The following is a 26,389-nucleotide window of genomic DNA, read 5'->3' as shown; positions in this document are numbered from 1 at the left end:
TCAATGAATTAAACAATGACTCTTGATCCTGTTTTCCATGGTTTTTCAATCATAACTAAAAATTTGTTTCATTTTATTGAATTACCTCCGGACATTTTTATTCCATACATTTTTTATTGGGGGGGTGTCATGTTTTAACCAGCTGACTGTATTAAATCGCTTGGCTGCTTCACCAGTATGTCTAATACATTTGAACATTTTCCTGTAATGCCTCCTTTGATATTCCCAATCGTCGGCTCTCTGGGAAACCATGATGAAACACTTGCTAGATGGAAAAATCTTCTCTGATTTCCACACTAAAGTTTTCTACTTCTCAATGTTTAATGATTTTGGTGAACAGATTCTTTACAATGTTGTGTCTGAAATATATCTTGTTTTCATTTCTGCTCCCTGCATGACTGATACTAATACTTTAAGATTCCCCAAGTGTCATAGCATACATTTACAAAAAAAAAGACATTATTAGAATATACACATCTTCCACCCGTGCTTGAAAATAGTCTGATTTCACAATTCCTTCCACTTTATAATTGGGCTGTTATCACTTGCAGTGTGTCACCTGCTATTCCTTTGTTAAGAGCCCAGTGGGGTCCAACTTACCTAAATGTGATAATAGAATTGTTTATATAAATCTCTTAGCAGACATCTGAGACCATCCAATTCCGTACTGTAATAAGGATAGGATAGTTTGCTGTGTGCATATGTGGACACCCTCCTTCTGTGGACTCCTCCTAATGCTATCATGAAGTCATATTTCTTCCTAATGCACATGGGTGGAATATGTCAAATAAGTCTGGTCTTTTGGTTAAACCTTATGGCTTCATGCTGACGAATAGTTCTGTATAATTCTGTATCTTTTTTTGTGCCACCCAGCACCATTTTTAATTGTATTTCAGGAAGACACATGGTTCATGTGTTCATTATGCTTGCCAAGAGGGCAGAGCTTGTGAGCGAGTTATCCAGGAAAAGCATGTTATGATGTGGTGCACTATAACAGTCCATCCATCCATTTTTGATACCCACTTAATCCAATTCAAGGTCGTGGGGACACTTAGCCTATTTAAGTTGCCATCAGACGAGAGGCAGGGCACACCGTGGACAGGTCACCCGTCCAGCGCTATAACAGTGTTAGTTTTAATTCAAGCCATTATAGTTTTCTAACCTCAACCATGTCTTTTTTTCAATGCCAAACCTTAACAGAATAGTTTGTAAGATGTTCAACAAGGACCAAATAGCGAGTGAAAGCCCAATGAATGGTGGGAATATACCACATGCCCGCTGAAGTCCAGTTGGTTTCTGAACATTTATTGGTAAGTTAATAAGGTTGGGTTTTGTCCTGACATCAGATAGTGCAACTGAAAGTGCATCTTAGATCTCATCTTAGAGACTCAACCAGGTGTAATAGCAGAATCTAATGTCCTGAGAATGAGAAAGAGTTGATATAGGACTGTAACTCAGCCGGCAAATATGAAAGATGTTTGAGATAAATCTGGCAGTGATTACAGGTTCTTACAGGTTTTTATTTTCATCTGTGTGGGATTTTCAAAAAGGGCACCAAACTAAAAAAAATCAGCCTGGAGCATCACAGGAGTCTGGTGCATTTGATGTTTCAGGCACACAGTGAATTCCTCCTCTTAAATTATGGAAGCACATCACGTATGACTCGGCTGGAGGGGAGATAAAAGAATTTCACGGAGAGTAAAGCCCCCCAATGTGGTTCTCAATGGTAACACAGGGGGCTGTCCACAAAACCTCAGCATTCAGCGCCTAATGCTCGAATAGTATGATACTTATTTATGTCAAAGACAGAACCTCTTTAAATATCAAGAACCGAGTTTATGACTGCATACAGAAAAAAAATGTTCACACATCTCCACAGTGTACTTACCTGAGTAAGTGCTGTGCATAGAGCAAAGATCCAAAGTGCCACCAAGTTTTCATTAAGCCAGTCTTTTACCCGCTCATAGCACGGCTGTAGAGACAGAAACACACGCACAGAGCGTAAGCAAACATAACCACACGACAAAGTGAACTCTACATGCTACACTGCTAAAGAGGCATTTACAGCAAGCACTCTCCTCCTGTGTAAAGACACTGTGATTCCTCGTAGCAGCATCCTTACCGCCCACTCCTTCCAATCTGGCCTAATATTCTTTGGAAAAACTTTCTAAAGTTCAGGCAGAACTTTCTGAAGATCTTACTGTCCTAGTCTCCATTCAGTGATACAAAAATGAGTTTTCTGAATTTGGGAGCAGAACATCGGCGATATCACTTAGACAGGAAAATGGCCTAATTTTTTCATTTTTTGATGTTTTTTTCTTAATGCATTCTGAAGGCACCTCGACAAAATATAATTACCTAGCCTTTCACTGCATCCTTATAAGACATTTTCACCACCAAGAGTACATTTCAAAATCTCTTTTGAAACGGTAACATGCTTCTAAGCCTCACAGGCAGAAAGAAAAGAAAGGTAATTATTACTACTGGAAGGATTAGAGCAGTGTCTGCTAGTTCAGTGATATAAGCAAATTATGAAAAGCACAGGAATTATCAAAGCAAAGAAAGCAAGAGTAGCTGAGAGCTGACATCAGAAGTAATGTGGGTGACATTTTGTTATGAAAGCTATGTGGCTAATGTGGTAGCCGAATGAATAAATAGGCAGCAGGTCTGTGGGCTGTCTGTGGCAGTGGCACGACGATGATGTCATTAACACCCACTTTACAACAAAAATTAAAAATTACAGTGACCCGGATTTTTTTAAGTAAGCGACGCACCTCCACGTTATCAGTGCTAGTGTACAGTAATTAATAAATTATAAACAGCGTAGTTTGTGCCTGTATAACGTTGCCCATAGGAAACCGTTTCATGGCCGAATATCTCAAGAGAGCAGCCAGACGCCTCGCGAATATCTTCGGAACAGCTCCAAATGTTCAACAACAAGCAGGGGTGAGTAGAACATCATGTTATAATGTGAAATCAAAGGCCCAATGTAAAAAAAAAACAGTCTTGTTCTTTAAGTCTTATTTTGCTGATACACTTACAAATAAATACACATGGCTAGTGACAAAGTAAAATTTATTTCGTTCAATGTCAATGGGCTGTTGAATCCAATTAAACGCAGTAAAACCTATTTCTCTCTATCTTCGTATCACTGTGTGCTGTGTAGACTGTGCAGACCGAGCAGTCCCCTGCTTCCGAGCAGTAAACACCGTAACAGGTGCGGCTATCGGCAGGTGGCTAAACGCAGTGATATGAAGGTAGAGAGAAAATAGCGCCAAGCAATTGTGAGGTCTGACTTTTTCTGGATGGACGATTTTGTGATACAAATGTATTACTCTTTTGAACACATATTATTTTGAGAAGCAAGACGCTTTATTTTCGGGACCCCAGCCAACTAGCCGGACTACCTTCGTCAACGCCAAAAACGAGGCTGGAACTCGGCTCACAGGACGCAGCAGGGAGTAAGAAAATGTTCATAAATGATATTGCTAATATGGGATGTCATACAGCTTCATGTCAAAAGAGGCAAACTATCCCTTTAACATTGATAACCCATGGGTGAAATGGACCCTTAAAACATGGAAAACTATCATAAAGGAACATCAACTCGAGAGTGATATTACAGTTCTTAAATGGTGCGCCTATGACTCAGAGTTTACACTTAATAAATTGTACTCCAGATTCAAAGATTGGATAGCAAAGGGTATAACAGCCTTATGCAGGATAATGAAAGATGGAAAAATGCTCAGTTTTGAAACGCTTAAAAGGACACATTTATTAGAAAAACAAGACTTATATCGATATCTGCAGCTGCAGCACTATGTTGATACGAAGATGAAAAATGTAACAAAGATGAGCACATGTTTGATTGAACTGTTTACAAAAGCCTATAATTCAGAAACTATTGATAGACCTGTTTCATGCTTATATAAGGGTCTGTTGATTTTGAAATCACATTCAACTTCACATATTAAAACAAAATGGGAGAAGGAAGGAGGAATAACTATATCTGAAGAAAAAAGGGACAGCAATATGGAGGTATAAATGGATGTGTACCAGCTCACAGAAGTGGAGGGAGTTTGGCTGGAAAACTACTTTATTACACCCTCCCAGAAATCTCACTATGACAATAACTCCTCAGTCTGCTGGAGGAACCGTGGAAATCAAAATGCAAACCGTTATCATATTTTCTGGGACTGGCCGGTCATGAAGGACTATTGGAAAGAGATACACAACGCCCTACAGGACATCTTCAAATGCGAAATACCCCTCGAAATTAAGACTGTTTTTCGGACACATACCTGAGGGCTGGCTGAAAAGAGATAAGCACCTCATAAATATCCTGCTAATGGCTTGTAAAAAGAATATTACCTGGAAATGGCTATCACAAGAGAGCCCAACTGTCAGCATATGGATGGACATCACAATGGACATATATAAAATGGAGAGAATAACAGCATTTGTTAATCTTAAACTGGAGAAATTCGCCTCGTATTGGGAAAACTGGGACAACTATGTCACGCCCCATAGGCCTGATTTTATTTTTACAAATCAGTAACTATGCCATATAAAAAGGATCAATCCCCACTCTGTACATAATCTTGTGTTTTTTGTTGTTGTTTGGTTTTATTTTCATCGTTTAGACATAAAACAAAAATACCACTTTGGCATTTAGGACAGACAAGAGATACAAGATGTATGCACATGTACCGGATGTGAATGTTTGTTTCTGAATGTCAATAAAAAAAATAATAATTAAAAAAAAAAGAAAGCTATGTGGCATATGGCTCCTTAGACCTTTTAAGACATGTGTGCCAAACTGTGTGTCAGATTATGATGGATACACTGGAGAAAAGACTGCCTGGTGTACTGCAGGAAAAAAGAAAGTGCTATCACAACAGGCTATGGTGCTGTTTTAATTAAATTATTAATCTCTGCGGCCATACCTTTATGATTGTGCAATTTTCTTTGCAAATCTCCTTCCATCAAGAGGCTGAGTCAGAGCCAGGGACCAAAAACAATCCATTTCACTGCTGCTTGAAACGTCAGGGAACTAGAAAATTTATTTTCCTGGATCAATATGGAAAATCACGGAGCACGCCAAAATTTAAGACAGCTTCAGGGTTATTTATGAAACTTCTGCCCAACTGCAAACCTCCTTGACCACAGAGCTGCATTTGAAATGATATAAATTCAGATTTTTATTGTCTGATGTCCACTTCAGGCTCCCATAAATCCTGGGTGTAATAGAAAAGTACACCTGCTATGCCAGTCCCAGCAAAGAGTCGGCACATTTACAATGTTACAGACCCAGCATCCTCTTCTAGGAAAGGTTTTTTTTTGTAAAAAATGTAATTTACATTTAAAGCAGGAGTAATCAATATATTCCTTCAATGACAAAGTCAAATGAAAATGTAAGTACTTTGCTTTCAAGTTCACGACTTTGCTGTTTCGGGTCTCTCTCAGTGCTCTCATGCAGGAGCTGGTCACAGCAGGCAGTTATTTATTTATTTTATTAGAGCAAAAGCTGCAAAACAACATTACACCATACTGTTGGTGACTTGCTGATGGTGGATCATTAAGCAGACAAAGAACCAAGTATTTCCCTCAGGATGTGGTAGAGACTAAAAGCAGCACTAAAAGAGTGAATATTGGACTCCAAATGAGTAATAATGTTACTTTGTAACCACTACATATCTGTGAGCTGTTGTGTGGTATCAAGTTCAGCACAAATCGTGATAATATAAAATATTATTGCACACATTTACCGTTCAAACTCTGTGGTGCAAATAATGAGTGCGAACATAATCTTATCACGTCTTGAATTCGGGCTATTTTGCTGCACAGAGTGATATCCAGTTTAATGCAGCTTCTCCAGTCTCTTGGTCTAAAATTAGGCACCATTTTGGTATTGAGTTTCAAATGATGACAAGAAGTCAGTGACAACATTCAAAGCGATTAAAAGGTTTTCTTTTGTTTCTGTGTATAGAGGCTGACATGAGAATGGTTCTTTTTCTCTACAAGGACTGTACAATGATTTGTAAAGAATAAAAACCACGTGTACCGCTTCTGACACACAGAAAAATGGAAAGAAAGACTGGGTGGTGAGACTGAGTACCTCAAGCATGCCTGACAATTAAGGGCCCTGTCCCTGAATAGCCTCTGAAGTGCCCCTACCCAGTAGTTGGTTCTTGACTTTTCAAGATCTAAATGTGACACTTCAAGCACTTATTACAACTGTAATGACACCGTGTTTTAATTTTTCAGGGATATAAAACCTAAAATTTCTGCTCCCTGCTTCATTCTATTATTGGTGTGTGGAAAATTGGAGCCAATCCCAGATGCCACTGGACAGGAGGTGGGGTACATCCCTGACAAGTCGCCAGTTAATCACAGGCCCACACAGAGACAAGAAACTATGCAGACTCACTCTTGTTCCTATGGTCAATTTAGAATCCCCAGTTAACCTAGAACGCATTTCCTAGTAAACCTCACTGGCTTTTAGACCTGGTTGAGAGGCAGAAACCGTGCCAAGCTCGGTTTTTATTTTATTTTATTGTTTGGTTTTATTTTTTTTTTTGTTAAATTCTTTTATTGGTGTTTTAGAGATTGATTATTACATTTATATTTGTTCAGCTTGTACAGCACTTTGGTCAACTGTAGTTCTTTTGAATAAACATGCATGTTTTTTGATGGTTGGATTGATGTGGACTGAATAGAATCTGTAAGTGAGAAACTTGTACTTGAAAAACAAAGGGATAAGGCCAAGAGAAGGCATTGAGATTGGGGCTTAAAGGTTAAGGAAACAACGCTCCTTATGGTTCACCATGGGATTCAAAAGACAAAAATGAAAAAGACAGAAAACAAACAACAAAAACAAACAGTTCATAGCTCATAGCTGAGACTATAGCTCATTCCAGCTGGACAGAAAACCAACTATCATCTGGCTTTTGCCTTCGCTTGCAAATGGTATGGAATCGATGCCCAGTCAAATGACTCTACAGTAATCACTGGCATTTATCAGATCTAGATCTTATCTGCACCGATGAAAACATGATATCTCAATAAATATGATGGCTTTGTTGAGTGTGTACTGCAATAGTGAGTGCAGCCCTAAAATAACTATTAAAACCACAGACTTACCAACTGATGCACCTCAGAAGGAAGCTCCAAAACTGACAGGAGCACCAACCCACAGATAAAAACAGATGCCACAGCTTATCTTGCAAGTCTGCCAGCAGCTAGCTGCATACCCTCAGTCTTTTTGATTATGTCTGGCAGCTGCTGTTACTCCTCAGGAAGTCATAATTGTGGTCCAACACAAGGGTGGTCAAATATCAGCCTGTCCTGTTGTGAGTAAGTGTATCAGGCCTTTAAAAAACCTGCATTCCTGCACATATTTTGGTGTAAAACAGGCAAACGTGCATCAGCAGCTTATTCAGTTGTAAATAAAATGTACAAGAAGATTGGTTATAAGCTCAATGTGGTGAATTGTAGGACAGAGAGGATTAAAGGAAAACTTGCTTGTGCTGGCCTGAATTATACAGTTCATTAGAAGAGATGGTTAGTGTTAGCCCTGGTGTGTCAGATCCTCACATTTTGAGGAAGGAAACTGTTACAGAGTCTGGCTTAGGATGTCCTGCTGCTCTGTTACCACTTCCTGAATGTTGTGAGGGAGAAGAGGTGGTAGCTGAGGTCCCCCACAATGCTGACAGTTGGAGAAAGCCTGACTGAAGACGAAAGAAGTCGAGCTAGCTTGTGTGTCCTTATGAAATCCTTGCTGAGGTTCAGGGATGGCCTTTGGACTCTTCTTACTCAGCTCTCGCCTAACTTCTTGTTTATCACTTTAATCCCTTCTAAATCAAGTCACCGCTGTGATGGGAGTTGGCTTGATGTTGACAGACAGAATCATCAGGAACAGTACTGTGTTCAAATCTTTCCTGAAGTTTTAAGTTGTGTAAATGATTTATGTGTTGAATTTTTGCGACTCACTCCAGAGTCAGACTGGGCCGCTTCAGGTGGTCTGTGCTGATTTAGCAGTTTTTAAGAGAGTCTCAGCCTCTTTTTCACCTCAACTGCCCTCACAGAATCTAATTCTGTCCATCCAACTCTGAAGTGCATTTTGGGCCAACTTTTAAGGCATCGCTACAAAAAACACACCAGATGGTCAGAAGGAAATAAATTTGGGTTGCGTTGTGTGGTCAGAAAGCAGCGGTTGAAGTTGTTGAGCTCAGCTGTAATTAGCTGGGTAGCTGCCTCCAACAGGAAACAAAACCTTGAGAAAAAAAAGGACACAAACAAAACTACAGTCATGGCTGTAAACAAGAGGAAAACAGAGAGATCCACAGGAGCCTGTTTCTTTGGGGCACGCTGTGGTTTTTAGTTTGTATCAGAGAGAATTGTTCATGTCACGTTTGTTCTGTCAAGGCAAAAACAGCATTGTTGAGATCAGTCGTTAACTTATTTACAAAAGATATTTCCATCTCTGCACATGCACAGCTTTTTCACCAAAGGTAAAGCATTTCGAGACATTGTAAAAAACACGTTATAAAACTGAGATATTTTTTATTTTAATATTGCTGGCTCCATTTTCTCTTCTGTGTATATTCTTCACTGAAAGACTGGATGCGGTGGTGTGGTGGTTAGCACCATTGCCTCATAGCAGGAGGGTTCCAGGTTCAATTCCAAAAATGTGCGTGTTCCAAAAACATGCACGTTAGGTTAATTGGTGAGTCCTAAGTGAGAGTGAACATGCATGGTTGTGTGTCTTGTTTGTCTCTATGTGGCCCTGTGATGGACTGGCGACCCGTCAAGGGTGTACCCTGCCTCTTGCCCAATGACAGCTGGGATAGGTGTGTTTTATGCTCCCAGCCCCTGGTTTCCATAACAATACAGGAAAATGAGATTGTGTTATTTAACCCTTCTATGTCCTCACCAAAAAAAAAAAAAAAACAAGCATGTTTTATCAATTTTGCATTTTTTCATTCACTTTGGGGAATAACGAATTAAAATATTTTTTTTCACAAATTTTTGGGGCGATGCTTAAACGTAAAAGTATCAGTGACATAACAGAATTTCTTTCAGCATTCATATCTAAATCAAGTGGTGGAGAGGCTCAGACAGATTGAATTCAACAAATGTTGGATAAGATACAATATAGTCACTGAAAAAATGCTCTACCAAGCGATGAAGCAGAATAATTAAAGGCTTAACAAAAAATCCACCTTTTGGAGTGAATTCTGCATACAGTCACTTATGATGCTATCAGCTATTCTTGATTCCAGTCTGTTGTATTTATCAAAATAATATAATGGGCACAATGGAGAGGAAGTCTGAGAGTGTTGGTATGAATTAATTTTTTGAATTTCAGAAGGTTACATGCAATAAAAAAAAAGCAATCTCTGTAAACTCAAAGGAAACAAACCCCCCACAGTTTTCACAGAAAAAAAGAACACAACATTGTTTTGAAGTACTGAAGTCACGTTTCTTTTAACACTGTGACTGTATACATCAAGGCTGCAGACAATTTGTCAGCAAGTTTCCCTCGAATCCTCTTGAAGATTTACCGCACATCTCTTTCATTGCCGTTTTAAAAAGATTTTTGATAACGCTTTAGACATAAGACATCAGTGGTTAAACAATCATTTGTCATATCATGTTTGTCCAAATGATGTAACATACATATAATAGTCAACATATCATGCAAATATTACTGAGAACCATCGGCTGAAACAACCTTTAGGTTCTAAAACTCCACTGGATTAAGTTTAAAAGTGAGTTTTTAAATGTAGGCTGTATTTCATGCTGGAATGTTTGCACACACTAAAGCATAGTCATCAAATAGTGATAAATGAGATTTTGAAATGTTAAATAAGATCTACAAATTTAATGTCAGCCTGAAACTACACACCATTTGAGATGCAAATGATCAAAGATATTGCTAAGTTGGATCTGTTTGATCCTTATGCATTTTGTCCTGTCAGGTAACAACTAAATGAGTTTAAGAATAGATTTAAGAATAAAATGTAATATATATTTGGCAGGATTCTAGTTTTATAAATAATTTAGGAATATTTAAGTTGCTCAACACTGGCTTGGATGTCTTGATCCAGAAAACTAAAAAGGAGGTTGTGCTCTTTGTTTACCAAGTGCATAGGCGTAGGAACGGGGGATGGGGAAGGGGGCGACATATCCCCTCCAATACTGGAAACAGGCGCATTTGTCCCATCCAAAAATGACTTTATATCTGTCAGGTCCCCCCCCCCCATGTTAAACCCATTCCTATGCCCTTGACCAAGTGCCATAGAAAAATAGAACATCCGTGATGATGACCTTTTCACATGATCCGCACACACCCCACAGTCAGAGAGGACACCTGACTAACTTTGATCAGTGGCGCAGGAAACATAAAACTCAAAACTGACCACATCAGCATTCAGGATTTTGTAAATTATCCAAGTTGTTCACCTTGTCAAAAGTTAATTTGCACCCAAAAATAATCCTGTTTGTTTAGCTTTTTAAACTTTTTTATAGTACATTTTATCAACCCGATATTTGCCATGTTTTTTTTTTGTTCTCCTTGACTTTTGCTTGTTGCATCAGCTCTAGTTATTACAGCTCACTCACTGTTGTTGATTGTCCTTAGAAAGAAAATATTTCTTGCTAGCAAAAAGCAAAAAGATTCATTTATATGTCTGTGTGTGTACATCATCAACCTTTCATTTCTCTTCCAATGAGAGCACAAAGAGATTGATGAAAATATTGTTACAGTGTACATGAGTTCAGCAAGCTCAGGGATCGGCCTTTGTTCCTATTGTATTCATGACTAAACCGAAAGGCCATATGAGGTATTGATAATCTAAATGAGGAAAAAGAAACAATCAGTCTCGAGACACTTCAATAGCATTAACACAGTAGGCTTGAATGGCCTCACGACTCCTTTTTGTCAATTGATAGTCAATAGAGAAATCACTGGAGTGAAGATAAATTTAATTTCATACCAAGAAGCTCGACAAGCTGAATTAAATCAGATGTTATTGGCACAGCATGGGAAGCATGGGAATATGAATTTAATTGACATAAGGAATGTAATGCAAGAGGTAGTGTTTGGAAGACTATCTATCTAAAGAGAGAACTGATATGCTTGATTGTGAGCTGCAGTGATTAAATTCTTGAAATGCAGTCAATCAAAATTAAAAAAATGCTTGTTAAATCTGCTGTCAAAATGTATTTTATCATCAGTGGAATTCAGACATGTGCATGACAGCCAACAAGCTGTCATCTGCAGGAGGTGCATACCCATATTCTGAAAGACCTTTCAGTGGTTTGTGTGGGATGTGGTTTCAGGAGAAGTAATGGAAAAGCATTTTAAAAGGTTACACATTTCATTTCTGAAATGGAAAATGGCTGCAGTTTAAACACAGCGAGGCCTTTTCATTGCTGAGCAGCAAACCAAAGAGAGTTGAGAGATTTGTATTGAGATGAACAGGTGTCTGCTGCCAAGTCTATACCTGAGACCATGCATGCATCCTATTCAATAATGAGTTAAAGGCAGGGTAGGGGATCTTTTTCTGGAACATTTTTTTACGTATTGCTTGAAATACTCTTCACACCCCCATTGCAACCAATTAATTAAAAGTTTTGACACAAATATGAAAAGTTTTAGTGGCCTCTAGAACGTACAATCTAGGAAAAACAGTATCCAATCATTGTGAACGGACCGTTCACCCCCCCCCCCCCCCCCCTCCCCCTCCCCCTCCTTCCCCCTCCTTCCCCCTGTGCGCGTACCCTGCTCCGTGAACGAAGCTTGGCAGGAAGCTTAACTAGAGCCAGCTTGGCTAGCACCTAGCATTATTAAACGTATAGTTAGCATATACTAAATACTAAATACTAAATACGGCAACGATCGATGCTTGCTGTCAGAACAGCGCTCGTGCACCTTCGTGCTCGTGCGCGTTCATGTACTCTAGAGGCGTGCCTTCGGGGGAAAGTGAAGAAAAGGGTTGGGACTTTTCACCTGTGTATTTTCAAAATGCAGCTTCGCTGGACTCAAAATCCAGGATCTCCTACCCTACCTTTAAGAGGTAAGATTCACTTTATAAATTAAACTCAAGAGAATACATTTAATACTCATAAAATAGGCTAACCAGGTCTTCTGATCCTAGATATTCACCTGATCTTTGAAAAATCTTTGTAACTACAAGGACCAGTTAGTACTTTTAGTAATATCAAGAAAAGAGCAATTTAACGTATATTTATTCTCACAGGATAGTTACATTGGCTGATAAAACTTCTGCATGTTTTTGAAAACTAGTCTTCCTCGTGGAGAGAGATCTGGACCATTCGATTGGATGACGTGATCCTCAAAAGCACGTAGAGTTTGGCTAGTTGTTGTGGAATCTTGTACAGTCAAAAGTATTTTATAGTTTTAGTTTAAAAATAATCAGAAATGTATGCAAATACAACATAATACGTGTGAGAACAAACCGTCTTTCTTTTTCAATGAGACGAATTGAAAATGTGTAGACTTTCCAGACTCAACAGGTTAAACTCTGAGATGAAAATGTACATTCAGAATGTTTATACTATTTGAAATACAAAATGGAAATCCTCCAACAAGGAATTACTTTCTTGATGTACAACATCGTTGATCCACAGCTTTATAAACAGGGGCATGTCAACAGGCAACATCTGGCACGCTTGATATGCTTTCTAAAATGGCCCATTTACCATTTTGCTTGTAACATCATCATCAGAAGCTGCACAGAAATCACTTCCATTATAGTTCATCATCTTTCCTCATTACGGTCGTTGTGTGAAAGAATTTGCACTGCTGGACTTTAAAAGTCTCATTTGTGTCACTTTTTTTTGTTTGTCTTTTATGATGATGATCGACTTCCAAATTTAATTTCAATTTTATTGCTGCTGCTATCACATCTTATTAATCTTTTATGAAGGCGCCTTTGTCTAATTTCACTGTATTCAGTCCTTGCGCTTGACGCAGCTGTTGCGTAGGCCTGTTGCTTTCTTTCCTCTCTACTTATCTGGCTTTTCAGGCCTTGTGCCAGTGCCAGTTAATGCATTTCATACACTTTTTTTTGTTAGAAGTTACAGAACCTGTCAAAATCACAAAGTGGTGCAATATACATGTTTTTTTTTAATTAATTTCACTACAAATAAACAAAAATCAACAAGCAACAGTAATCTGCCTGAAAGTTCATACCATATGTCAAAATATTTACAAATAAGATTTTATATCCTTAAAAAAAGGTACATACTTAAAATAATTGTTTTTGGAAGGCTTTCTTGTATGACCTATATCTAACAGATTTAGATTTCATATCTATCTCAGTTATTATACAAACACGCCTAAAAGCAATGGCAGAGCTATTTGGGATATCTAATAAAATCATAATCTGGACAAAACACCCTTAGTATCTTAAGCGGTAGAAAGTCCCACCACTGCAACTATTGCACAGGTTCTATTGAAGTCACGTGTTGAGGAGCAGGCTTGCTTGGTCTTGACTCTTCCAAATCTAAAAAATGTAAAATGTAAAATCTGATGTGGTATACTTTGTGAAATGTGAGCAAATATGACATTTCTGAAGAGAGCAGAGCCAGAATGCTAAATTGATTGAACTACTCCTGTATCTGGAAAGAAAGACCTTCTTAAAATGTATTTCTCCAAAGACACTCCGACCTTGGACGATGGGTACAAGGAGGTATTGAGGATAATGATCTATGTGCTTCATAATAACATAGAAAGATTGAATAAGATAAGGCAACCTGGCTTTGAACAATGTGAACAGCTTTGGCCTGTACTTCAGCACTCCTAATGAATAAAACAGTAGACTGTCTACAGTGGCACTGACTCAGTTTATAGTTATATTAGGGTAGTTGGGAGAGGTGAACGTGTGTGTATATGTATATCTTATGCTTGTCCTTATGTTTGTCAGGTTGTGCTTCCTGCTTTGGTTTGTTCTGTGCTGAAGTAGTTAAGGATTGGCATGGAAAAAGGTTCATCTCAAAATGGCTCCTGGGACCTTATAAAAAGAATTTTGAAATAAAACCTGACTCACCACAACTCTCATTCCATCAGTGTGTGAACCCGTTCTTTTAAAGGTTCCCAAAACAGTCGGAAGCCCCTGGTTTACTTTGTCAAAGGCTGACATGAAAGCTCAACAAAGCCCAAATTTGATGCATCAGCTGCCAAGAGTAGATCATTGTTTAAGACTGATTGTGTCCAATGGATTAAACATCTGAAATCAAACCAGATGAGACTCTGAAGTAAGAAAGAAAGATCTTCAGTAAATCCTGTGTCAATACTTTTGGGGGTGGGGGAATTTTTGAAGGTGAGTCTGTAATTGTTTGAGGCTGAAATTTTCTTTTTCTCAGGTACTGGAATATCATAAACAAGCACAAAATACCATATGCCAGTTCCTGTTCTTATCTGCAGCCTCATTTAATGGCGTGCTGGAGCGCTGGGACTCTTTATGTTACTGACAGGTTTATAGAAAGTCAAGGAAGGAGGTGGTGACTCTCACAGGGGTCACACAGTCCTTAATTGAAGAGAGTAACAAAACGTTATCAACACACTCAGTTCAGCAGTTTGAATGTGCGACAAACAGGTCACATGGAGTTGGAGTAATTTGAGTTCTGAGTTAATGCACAATTAATACCAGCTGTCACTACATATTATCTGAGCATGCTCAATTACATCACAGACAACAACTTCCAAGCTTGCTAAATCATGTACAGATGCATTAATTTCCACCCTGTTTGATCAGAAATAATAAAATCATACAGTGTTATACATTCATTAGGACAGACTTGCAAAAATTATGGAGCTTGTATTGCTCTCAGGTCTGTTTGGTAGACTGTGTTTAGCTTTTCCAGCAGTAAAGACATGCTTTCCCTCACTAACATACAGCCTCTTTAAGCGGATTGCACACTTCTTTCTGTAGTTCCCTTGGGAATTTAACCTTTTTTTTTTTTTTTAAATCTGGTTTTCCAATAGCAGAACTGCTCATGCTGTGGGGTTTAACCTGATCATAACTCTGTGTGGCCTGTAATGGTCTCTGAGAGGTGCAGACTGAAGGGGATGCAGCATGGACCGAAGAATTAAAAATCTGTGTGCATCTGACATCGTGTGTTATGGTTTCTTTCTCCTATTGTACTGGAATCTAAAAGCAAAACAAATCTCTGTGCAACCCAGCTGCTAAGAAATTTAAAACATGACACTGATTGTGCATTAGAAAAACACAAGTCGCAGCAGCGGAAGTCACGTCGTTCTGGAGAAACGTGATTAATTCAGTATCAGTAATAATGAATACAAATGTTCAGGTGCTGTTGTATGCTTGTTGAGGTCTGAGACTGCATATCCAAGGTTAAACAAACCCTTTGCGCTGAGATAAGATGTAGCGGAATTTCAATATTTGTGAGTCAAGCTGTTTTTAAGTGGATAGCACCTCACAAGGGAAAGACTAGATGGCTTGAGTCTTAATTGTCTTTAAATTGCTTGGCATCAAGCCAGGAGTTGATGTTACACTTAACATTCAAATAAAATAAGAGCAACATTTTCACACACTCTTCAAGTTGTATAATCTCTTTATTTCTTTTTCCTTTGAATCTGTGCCTCTCCAATGCTTAGAATAATGCATATTATGTAATACATGACTATTTCTACTTCTCTTTCTCCCAAATAATCCTAGTTTAGTCCAAAATGACATTTAGATATTGTCTAGATAGAAGTTAATGATTTATTATGAGTTACAAATATTTATTATTTGTTATGAGTTATTTTTTTCTTTTCATTTATAAGTCAAAGATACTATGTCAACAGTTATTCAGACAGTTCTAAGCAATCGGTGGCGAAGCCTTTATATGTCAAACAGTCCTTATTATCGCTAACAAGCTCTTTCCACGTCTCTAGTGGGATTTTGCAAGACTTTTTTGAGATGATCTCCATGTCTTTGAGGCTGGAAGGCTCCTTTTCTATCACTGTGATCTAAAATTCCCTCCATAAATTCTGGATTGGATGTTGGTCTGAGCATTGGCCACTCAAGAATCGTGATATTGTTTTCTTTTTTTTTTTCTTTTTAAACAATTCTTAGCCACTCTGTGTATTTTGTTTAGTGTCTTGTTGTGTAGGGCCAAGTTCTGCCTCAAGCAAAGTTCATGTTCATGCTGGCAGCCAGCTGTATTCTTATAGAATCTTAATGTAGCTCTCTTATTTATTTACATTGCCCTTAATGTTGTATAGTGGCAATATATATTATACAAAGTCTTACCTTCCCAACAACAAGATGATTGAGAGATGCTTCTGTTATCTTTGGCTAAAAAAAAACATGCCCAGATATTCAAACAACTCAAAACACTTTTGAACAATCAAACCACAAGACCAAAATCTTTGAGTGATCTTTATGTGCCCGCCAGAATGTGTAGCTTCATATGTTTGTGCCATAATATGCTCAGATTCACCAGGGTGGCTCCAATTTAAAACCATGCTTGGAGAAGAAGACTCCATTAAGAAAATAGTAACCTGATCTGATCGTGATGAGTAGTAATGTTGGTCCACAGTACAAAATGATCAGTATTCACTGTTTGAAAATCAGACACTATTTCTGTTTTCTTCACTTATATTCTTTCAAAGTTGCTGTTCATGTCTAAATATGTGATGAGGAGGATGTTGAAAGTCTTCATACATCCTATTTACAAATTAAACATTCAGCATCTTGCTACATGGCAACAGACATGCTCGAAACTGTTGATCTGGCCACAGTTTGGTTAAGTTAGTCTGCTAAATGCTAAGAGCCAAGTTCAAGAGACATTTAACATCCAATTCAAATTAATATTTGACTGGTTTATCTAATATGTATTAAATATTTGTACAAATCACATGCATAAGTATTTTAATTCTGGCTTGTTTCACGCCTTACAATATTTACATTGATATAATCTGGTTCAACTGATAAATTATTTGACAACCAAAAAATGTATCCAACTTCTAAGGAAATAAATACATACAAGTTATGAAAATGATCATTTAGATGTAGATAAATGTAATTGATGTAAATACTTTGAAGAGTGTTTCTATTGCCTGTTTTCTGGTGACTCTAGCCTTTAAAATTGTTCAAATTCATCATAAATGTCTCCAACACAATATCTTACTACCCTTTGTCACTTGTTAATATAATTTTCAGTCAGAAGGAATCTATTGGTGAAAGAAAATTTCATAATGAATCAACAATCTGGCATTAGAGAAGGATTTGGGGCTTAACAGCCCAAAGCCTAAGGCTGAGAGATCTCATGCAAAGCATCCTCATCAGCTGAATGTAATAAATGAACAGATTAAAATTGATGACTTTATACTCATTTCATACAAGTTCTAATAATGTGATTAAAAAACAAAACATATTTCTATTAGTTTGGTATTAGCTTGGACAAGCAAGACAAATATTGTATTGTTGATATTATGAGAGGAAATGCTTTTTACTGGAGGATTTGGATGTTTGGCAAATATACCACCGTCACAAGTATGTTTGACTGCAAACTTCTCCAAATCCAAAAGGAGCAGGACAAAGCAATTAATGTTCGCCTGTTGAACCAGTTTCCACAGAGCAAATAAGCTGCGAATGGGTCATTGTTTAAAGAAGTACGTAGGATAGCATCAGTACTTTACACTGGAGCAAATAAGCACATATTTTGAATAATCCTTCACTCTCTCACTTTTTAGTTTTGAAAAAGGCTTACAACACCCTTACTACTGCTCAAGTAGCAGCCATTTAGGGGCCTTATCTGTCCAGTTTCGGTAGATATAAAATGTGATTGGACAATTGCTGTTGAGATTTAAAAAGCTGAATATAAAATCATTTACAAGCTAAAACTATATAAAAAAGAAAAGAATAATACCGGCACAGTTAAAAAAGACAGGAATGATTTGCAGTTTTTTGTATAAATATGATTTTTCATGCCAGGACTTACTGCCGTCCACCATGTTCCCGGGTTGTCCAGTCCACAGTTGTCGCTGTACTCCAGGCAGCAGGAGTCCGGCACACGTGTGGCATTGTAAACCTCAAACCAGTCTGTGTGGTTGGTGACTCCACAGCAACGAAACTGCACCAGAAAAAGAGCCATACATCAAGAAAGTGTGGCCTTTTATTACCAACTGAAATCTTCTTTCATAAGAACAAACAGGCATCTTTGACCAATAGAATGTAAAACTATTCACCTGCCAAAAATAAGATGGAATATCTGGAATAATTCATTTGTAAATTATATTACAGTATATTGCTGCTGCAATTTGTGTCAACGCTATTATATAGGTTTCTTACTCACTTAATTATTTTAATCTACATCTATCTGCTGTATGGTTGCTATAGATTTCTGATAAGGGATCATGACTTTGACTAAATTCATTCCATTAGTGTATGTGAAAAAAGATAAAGGGACACTGATGTTTTGGTCATCTCTGGACTATATTTCCAGACAGGGGTAATGGTGTCCTAACTGCTTTCCATGCCACAACGTGCAGAGAATAGGGAACTGTGTGTTAATCTAAAACTTGCTTACTCGCTTAAACAATAGATCAAGTCTGCAATTTGTCATGGAGTCCAGGGGAATTTAAATTCCTAAAAAGCATTTGAGGCAAAGCTATGAAGTTTAAAAATGAAATGAAAGGCTGGAGACTGCATGGAATTTATTCATATGTAACCACCTTGAAAAGTGAACCACCCCTGTGGTATGCGACTCTTACAGATTTATTGTTCCTGCAGTAATTTGGTGCAAAGTGCACGTTTTACTGCTTCCTTTTATGTATGTGGATCCTCTTCTACATATTTACATACATGATTCCTTGCACAAAGGGGCTAGATATTAGTCAAGGGTTTGCTCAGGGTCATCTGCCTTGATATCCATTCAGTGACTCGGCATGTATAAAGAGGCTTGGAAGGGAAGTTGTGACAGAATGAGAGCTGCCTTTTAAAGTGCTTTGCCTCTATCAGACTTTTTGAAGCTTTATACAGACAACAATACTGATAGTATAAGGTTAAAAGTGCTTTGCCTATAACAGACTTTTTGAAGCTTTATACTGATAATATAAGGTTAAAAGTGCACATTCATGCTTGCAAGCACATTAAAAATCACAAATCACAAATCTGCACCTTAACACCCACAAATAATTATGCATACCTGCATTTATTTGCATAGCAATAGATTTCTCTGTCATCATTTATATCTTATCAATCACCACGGAAACAAACTCACATCTTTTGCCTTCTAGGTACAAGATGCATGCATGCACACAAAGCGGAGTCGTACTTCATCAAATGGAACGAAACCACAAGCCACAACACTGTTTCTAAAGAGCCCTGAAGTCTCCGATTTATCATTTGATGTCTCCCAGAGGCATTTTTCTGCAGCAGCAGGATCAGTCCTTTGCAATCCTTGATTCCCAATCTCTGATTCCCACATTGTGTTTGTTTTTTTTGTTTGTTTTTTTTCAAAAAGGAATTTAAAAAATAAATCTAAATAATACATAATACAAAGGAAAAGGCACATCAAAGTGGGAGCTGGAAATGAAGATTGCCTCTGAGAGTCTCTCTGACAGCATTTCACCACAGTATTGGAGACGCTTCAGTCAGTAGTCATTAAGTCTGATGCCATTTTTTAGATTATTGTTTTTCCTTTCTTTTTTTTTGACCACTTTTGAGAAACAGGGCTACTGTGTTTTATCCAAATTTTACTCTAAAAGCAGAAATGTAAAATAAAATCACTTTCAACATGAAACTGCTCTCTTACATACAAAAAGTGAAATTGAAAAAGTAAGCCCGGCGATAATACACTTTATGATGTGTCTTGCTGAACTTTGACGTTGATATTTACGGGGTTACATACGTTTGTGTTCTTTGAGATCACCTCAAACACCACCCACCCAGGCCAGTGCTTTCACAACTTACATCAGTTTGTACTATCATCCAGGCGTTGGTCAAACCCACATTGCCCTCGGTGCCAAAGAGCTGAAGGCCCTTCTTCAGATCCCTCTGGGCGTAGTGATCAATCTGACAGAACAGGATGACAGAAAAAGGCTGTTATAGAAAATAATATAATTCAACAAACAAACATCCCTTCAGCATCTGTGTGAGTTTGCCTTAGATGTGATGGGAGATGCATTTTGGTCATGCATTAGATGTTCAAAGCAGCTTTTCCCATTTTCCTCCAGAACGAGAAATTGGTTTGAACCCAAGTGGCAACAAATAACCAATTCTTTAAAAAAAAAAACTGCGGTACCCTCTGTCAGAAGTAAACGAACAGCAACAAAATGTTCCTTCATTATACCACTTTTGTTGCATTTTCACGTTTATTTAGAGATACACCAAGCTGTGAATGAATGTGTTTATGTGGTGAAAATCTGTTTTTCCTAAGGTAGATTACCAAGCAGCAGATAGTAAACAGGCCTAGAGGAGAACAGAAAATAATAAAAAGAAAACTGACAGGAAATGTCGGTCTCCCCAACACAGACAATAAATACACAACCAATAACAAACACAATAAAGCAATAGAATTCTGTGCAAAAGTCAATGCAGTTAATTGAAATTTTCGGATTTGGGTCTGTGTATTTCTGCATAGACTATGACACATTTTCAATCCCTCAAAAAACATAGAGAACTATTGTTGTTGGTAGTTTGTGGTGGTTGCATGTGTAAACACTTGCTTTCACCACAAATCTCCAGTTCATTTAAATTGAATGCTGGCTTAAATTGAGCAAAATGGAGGTTGATGTCACATCTCAGCTAAGCATTAACGTGATGCAGTTTTAAAGGTAGAACAAAGCAGCTGCAGTTTCTGGTGCTTGCAAACTTAAATGGATTGAGGCAGAAATCTGATGCTCATATTTCACACCTCCTCAAGCCTTTGCTATCTGGTATTAAGACTAATGAACCCTGGCTAGTGGAAAAGGGACTGAATTGAATTGCTGTCCAATAAACAAGTGACATGCAGCTCATTGTGAGTTCAGTTTAAAACATCTGGTTCAGCCGTGTGAACCTAAGCAAACAAGATGAAAACAATTGACAAAATCAGCTTTTCCAGTGAACTTTGAATCAAAAGGAGACCAATTGTGGCATGACCACAGTCACAGGGGTAAACATGATTAAATACACACAACACTGACAGTAAAAATCTAAAATACAAATATTTAAAGGGAACAATGTAATCTGATAGCATGGCTGTTATATACAAATGAGAAACTAAAGGTCCAACACACACAAGATGCTTAGCCTTGTTTACACATTTAGATGGTCAGTCTCATCAGACATCAATAACATCGATCCCCACTGTCTTTGCTCTCTCCTCCTCTGAAGGCTTTCAGCCTGTAATGTGCTGCAGATACCAAACACCTAGTTAAACCTCTCCTCAAACACCCAGCAAATGAATATGGCCTCAATTGTGCAAAACAACATTTATGTGAACCCCATGCTGCTGCACACTTTTTGTAGTGACCTTTGATTTAGTAGAAAATTACATTTTATTGTAAAATTGAAGGTTGATGAAACTCTTCTCTTTTAAATGTGGCTGCATCCTACTTACACCCAATTTGATTTAGTTTACTGATGCAAAGGAAATAAGAGACAAAGTCAACAAATATGGATTTAAATAATGAATTATTTAAATATTTTCTCTCGCAAGAAAGGACGGGTGAACGAGGACAATGCATTTGCCACTATGTCTGGTCTTAGTGTGACCTTGGGAGGAGTTTTTTCTGTGATGCCTGGGGATTTCATTCATTCTTTATAAACTGTAGTTTCCACATGCAAGTAGATGTGTTTAAGGCTTTATTATATATTCATGAAAGGTCATTAACGTACCTTAAGGCCTGAGTAGTTCAAACTAGAGCCACCAGCTTTAGGGTAAAGATGAACCATAGGTTTAGCCTATAGTCTATTCATGGTTCATGAGATTTTGCTCTACATTTGCAGAGGCACTATTTTCTAAAGTCATCGCATTGGTATTACTATAGTTAAAGAAACTGTGTTAAAATAAAACATGTTTATGATGGCAGTTTGCTATAATCCTTCAGAACAACAGCACTGGGAAATTTCACTCAGTAAATTTGCCAGGCAAATTTTTTCTTTATTTTCTGAAGAGTGAGACAGACACAATATTTTTTTTTTACTTTAGCTAGTCTATTTGCCACAGAAATGTTCCCAGCAGTTTCAGTGCACTTTCACCTTTATGTTTTCTTTGGTAAATAAAAATGCACTTACATGAACTTTTGAATGATGGCTGACATATTATGTGTTTAGCTTGAGATGGGGACATAAGATAAAAGCAACTATGCTTTAGTTGACAAAGTACTTTTCTTTGTAGTTTTTTTTTCTTTTTCTTCCTCCAACAGTAATGTTGGAAGAACATCTTGGCTGAAAGTTGACTGGCTGCATTTGATTTTCCTTTCTGGATTGAATTAATAAACATCCAATGCTTCCTTATCAGAGAAAATATATTTTTTCTCTTTCATGCTGCACAGTTTATTTATTTCATTCAGACAGAAAAATAACTATAAATATTCTTTTTCATTTAATTGATATCAGTGATGTATTCCCTCTCCTTTTCTAGCCCTTCTTTGATATTTTCCAATTCCAAGTAAAATGGGATTGTTTGCAAAAGTTCATCTCCATGTTTGGTGGTGAGTATGTACCCTCTTCACTCAGACTTTTAGAGCTTATTCTTTATTGATGAGACTAAGTCACTAAAGAATAAGTGATTGAGGGTAAATGCGCAGATAAGCGATAGTGAGGAGTTGAAAAAGGTTAAAAAAAAGAGTAGCGTTTAGTGAGAGCTCTGCCTGTCAGTGTGACTCAACCCTTTATATTTCTCAAAGTAATTTCTACAGTTAAAGTATTGATCATCGAGCTTTAATTTTGCACACAGCCATGTCTTTACTAATTACTGATATCAGTATACCTTTTGAACATAATAAGTAGGAACCCTCTCGGGAAATTTAACAACTCAATAGAAATTATATGCTGCATTTGGATCAGTAAATATGAAATAAACATAAGTTAGATGCGTCAAAGAAATGAGGATAAAAGAGAATTCTGAATGAAAAGACAAATGACACACAATGTAATTTCTTGGAACAATAAAGAACTGATCGGTAAATCAAATCAGATTGGTGTTAGTGTATAAACAGTATACAGCATAACATGGCAACACAAATAAAAGGTGACATGCAAGTTACCTCTGCACTGATGTAAGAATCCAGATTAGTTTGGGGTCTTTAAGTGCCATTTGGACGGACTGGATAAAGCTACAAGCCTTCTGAGGTTGCACAAATTTAAAAAGTGAGAAAAGAAAAATACTTTTTTATTCATATCTAAGTAGGTCATTAGTTTAGAGTTACTCTTCTGAAACTGCGGGAAACAGAATATGCACAAGCAACGGCTGCACTCTTAGCTTAGTATTGATGTTGTCCTCAGGACTTCAGTCGCCCTTTAACTACACAAGGCAAGTTGAAGATGGGCCATCAATTATTTATGTGGCAGGGATACAAGGAGAGATAAGACATGTATATGGGGAGGAGAACAGAGGAGAGACAAGACGAGATGGAGAGATTTTGAAGGGGGGAAGATAGTGAGTGCAGGAAAACCTAAACAGAAAAGTGAAGGAGGGGAAAAGCCAAGTAAGGAATGAAGGGTAGAATATGTAAAAACAAATACACAGAGGGGCAGAAGTAATAAGATGATGAATGTATTTGAGATGATACAGTCAGTATAGCAGGCATAGAAAATAAAGTTTTCATATGTGATGGTCTAGGAGAAAGTACCTATGATTGCAAGAAACACAAGATACTGACTTCAGAGGAGAGGAAATAATGTGAAAAAAATGGCTCCCCTCCAAACACTGAATATCCATTACCTGTTTCATAAATTTTGGGGGAAGACAGAATCAGAGGTGCAGAAAAATTGATAAAGGGATAAAAAAGAAGAAAGATCTATGATACTATGGATTTCCTGTGGTGACATTATTTCAGACTTAGATGCCAGACTGCATGAAACATACCCCTACTTCATCTCCCACAATGAAAGAAGAAGAAAAAGATGGATTTTAGCTTTTCTGGTTCTTAGTTTTCTGTCTTCAAATTTGGAACTTACTGACATTAGCATCTTCATATCACTGAATCACCTCAAATAAAGGTTGTATTGAGCGTCTGACTTAAAAAGTCAAGGTTAATTTGCATAAAAAATGTGTGATTTTCTCACTCACTCATTTTCTGACTGCACCTGCAACCTCGCAAGAGTTGATTTCCTGCAAATTCTTCAAATGTTCCCTTCTGAGGAGGGAGGCGGGATTAAATTCCCTGGAAATCAACCCAATTTGGACCAAGTAAATGTTTTTCAAGGGAATTCTTTTTGACTGTTGACTTGGCTGGGGATAAAAGCCTCACCTGGCAGAAGTGCATTGAGTTTGAACAGGAGTTATATTGCTGTCATCCATCTGATGAATCCACATATGTTATTTCTTTGCCTCAAGACAGATCGCTCAATATCTTTAAATCCAAACAACTCTTCGCTAAAGCCAGAAACTCAAGAAGTCACTGCTGAATTTGTAGATAATGAATGGGGCAAACAGCTTTCAATGCTCTAGGCCTCTGTCTCTGACTTTTAAATTTGTCCTAAGGAACAGCAATAACTTACATTAATTATTAAAGCACTTGACATTCCCCTTTAAGTAACTAATCTCAGTCTTTAGCCGGAGCAAATCAATTACAATCCCAGCTTTTTTCCATCCTCTGCTTCTAATCAGTTCCTGATTAACACTTGGCAAATGTGGCAAATGTGACTAGACAATCAATGCAACTAACAGCGGGAAAGCAGCGAAGCAGCAGAATCACGGTTTCAAAGGATTATACCTGAACAGCCTTAATCAAGGCAGCGTGGGTGGAGACAACTTGTTGGACAAAAGGAAAAGGTCAAGCCTCGTAATCTGTGAGACAGAAACTTTGGGGTTCAGGATTTCACTTGCTTATCAAAACCTGAAATTCAACAGAATTTGTTTTCTTGTTGAGACTCTATAAATGTACCTGAAGTATGAAGCCAATTTGATATGCAGCTGAATATCTTATAAAGTCTTTCGCCTGCAGCTATTTATATCCACAGGTGCATTTCTCTAAAGCTTAAAAACTGTCATCTTATGCCTTTAGTCAGTCAACTCTTCTATATCAAAGTTGAACTATTTTGATCCTTTGATGTTTTATCACCTTTTAGCAGCTGCTTTTTTTTTTGTCTTGAAGCTGTCTCCTCACAATCAAACAAATGAAAAAAAACTAAATAAGATCCCTCCTCAGGGAACATACACTGGAAGCCTATTGGTGGATACCGGGGTGGAGGTGCAGTTTTATTCTCAAATCTATATGAAAAACGGCAGCAACAACAACAGAAAGCTTTCAGATCCCCTGCAGCCAAAGACAGAGTAGAACACAATGCATTTGCCGTCTGTGGTAGTGAGAGGCTTTTGTGCCCTCTGAGTGCAGCTGATGATTGGAGTTGCACCCTGAGCTTACAATCTTGCAGGCTTTAATCAATTTATTTTTAGATTAATACATTATCATGTAGTAGAAGATTAACATAATATGTGTAGGTATGAAAAAGGCAGCAGTATTATCAGTAACTGTGGCACATCACACTTATCAAGTGACAATGACACTTCCTTTGGCTTGTTGGTGGGCTTAACTGAGTTGTCACTGACAAAAGATGGACCTTGACGTACCGACTAAATGTAGTTCAAGCCTATTTAAAAGAAAGGAGCAGATAAACTGCAGCCAGACACATATCTTATCATCCTCATCGAGAAATCTGGATGAGCCAGTGAAAAACTGTGTTGTAACTTTCTAATATCTTAATATTAATTGAACAACTGAAATCATTTTCTGACTTATGGTGGAGAAACACACACCGCCATATTTAATCTGTCTCATCTTGTCTCATTTGCTGAAAAGTTCTTGGTACCTATAAAACTGAACGGAACATACTCAATCACGACTTTACCTTTTTAAACATAATTAAAAGTCTTTAAATACAAATGTTTTGTGTGACTTATGTAGACTTGATGTAAAGACAGTTATGCAGAAACTAATTCACTGTACATTATGAAAAATGTATTTAGAAATATTTTCTTGACAGGTTTCTCAAGCTACATAAGACACGTCCCAGTTTTCTGGTGGATGTTGGTGGTTAATGCAACCTAAAAGAATGTAGAACTATGTAGGACTGAAAAGTATATAATCTTCTCTGCATGTTGCCGAGTGAATTAGAAAGTCTCTATTTAGTTCTGTTTGAATAAAACATCAAAGATAAAGAAGTAAAACTGTTTTTGCATAAAAGATTTCAAAGCA

At 37.6% G+C, this 26,389-nt stretch overlaps 1 protein-coding gene across 3 annotated transcripts in view; it reads right to left on the bottom strand.

Annotated features, from left to right (window-relative positions):
- Positions 1-26,389, bottom strand: part of tspan4a (tetraspanin 4a) — a 180,841-nt gene that overhangs the window by 1,953 nt on the left and 152,499 nt on the right. For all 3 annotated transcript variants that reach the window (XM_075466290.1, XM_075466299.1, XM_075466283.1), the window contains 3 exons: positions 19,956-20,057; positions 17,983-18,114; positions 1,889-1,972 (listed from right to left, as the gene is read on the bottom strand). In XM_075466290.1, coding sequence (XP_075322405.1) covers positions 1,889-1,972; positions 17,983-18,114; positions 19,956-20,057 — 318 coding nt within the window. The remainder of the gene's footprint in view (positions 1-1,888; positions 1,973-17,982; positions 18,115-19,955; positions 20,058-26,389) is intronic.

Source organism: Odontesthes bonariensis, chromosome 1, assembly GCF_027942865.1.
Source record: "Odontesthes bonariensis isolate fOdoBon6 chromosome 1, fOdoBon6.hap1, whole genome shotgun sequence".
Lineage (NCBI taxonomy): Eukaryota > Metazoa > Chordata > Actinopteri > Atheriniformes > Atherinopsidae > Odontesthes > Odontesthes bonariensis.
The sequence above is the reverse complement of the archived record's forward strand: the minus strand, read 5'-3'. Positions and strand labels throughout refer to the sequence as shown.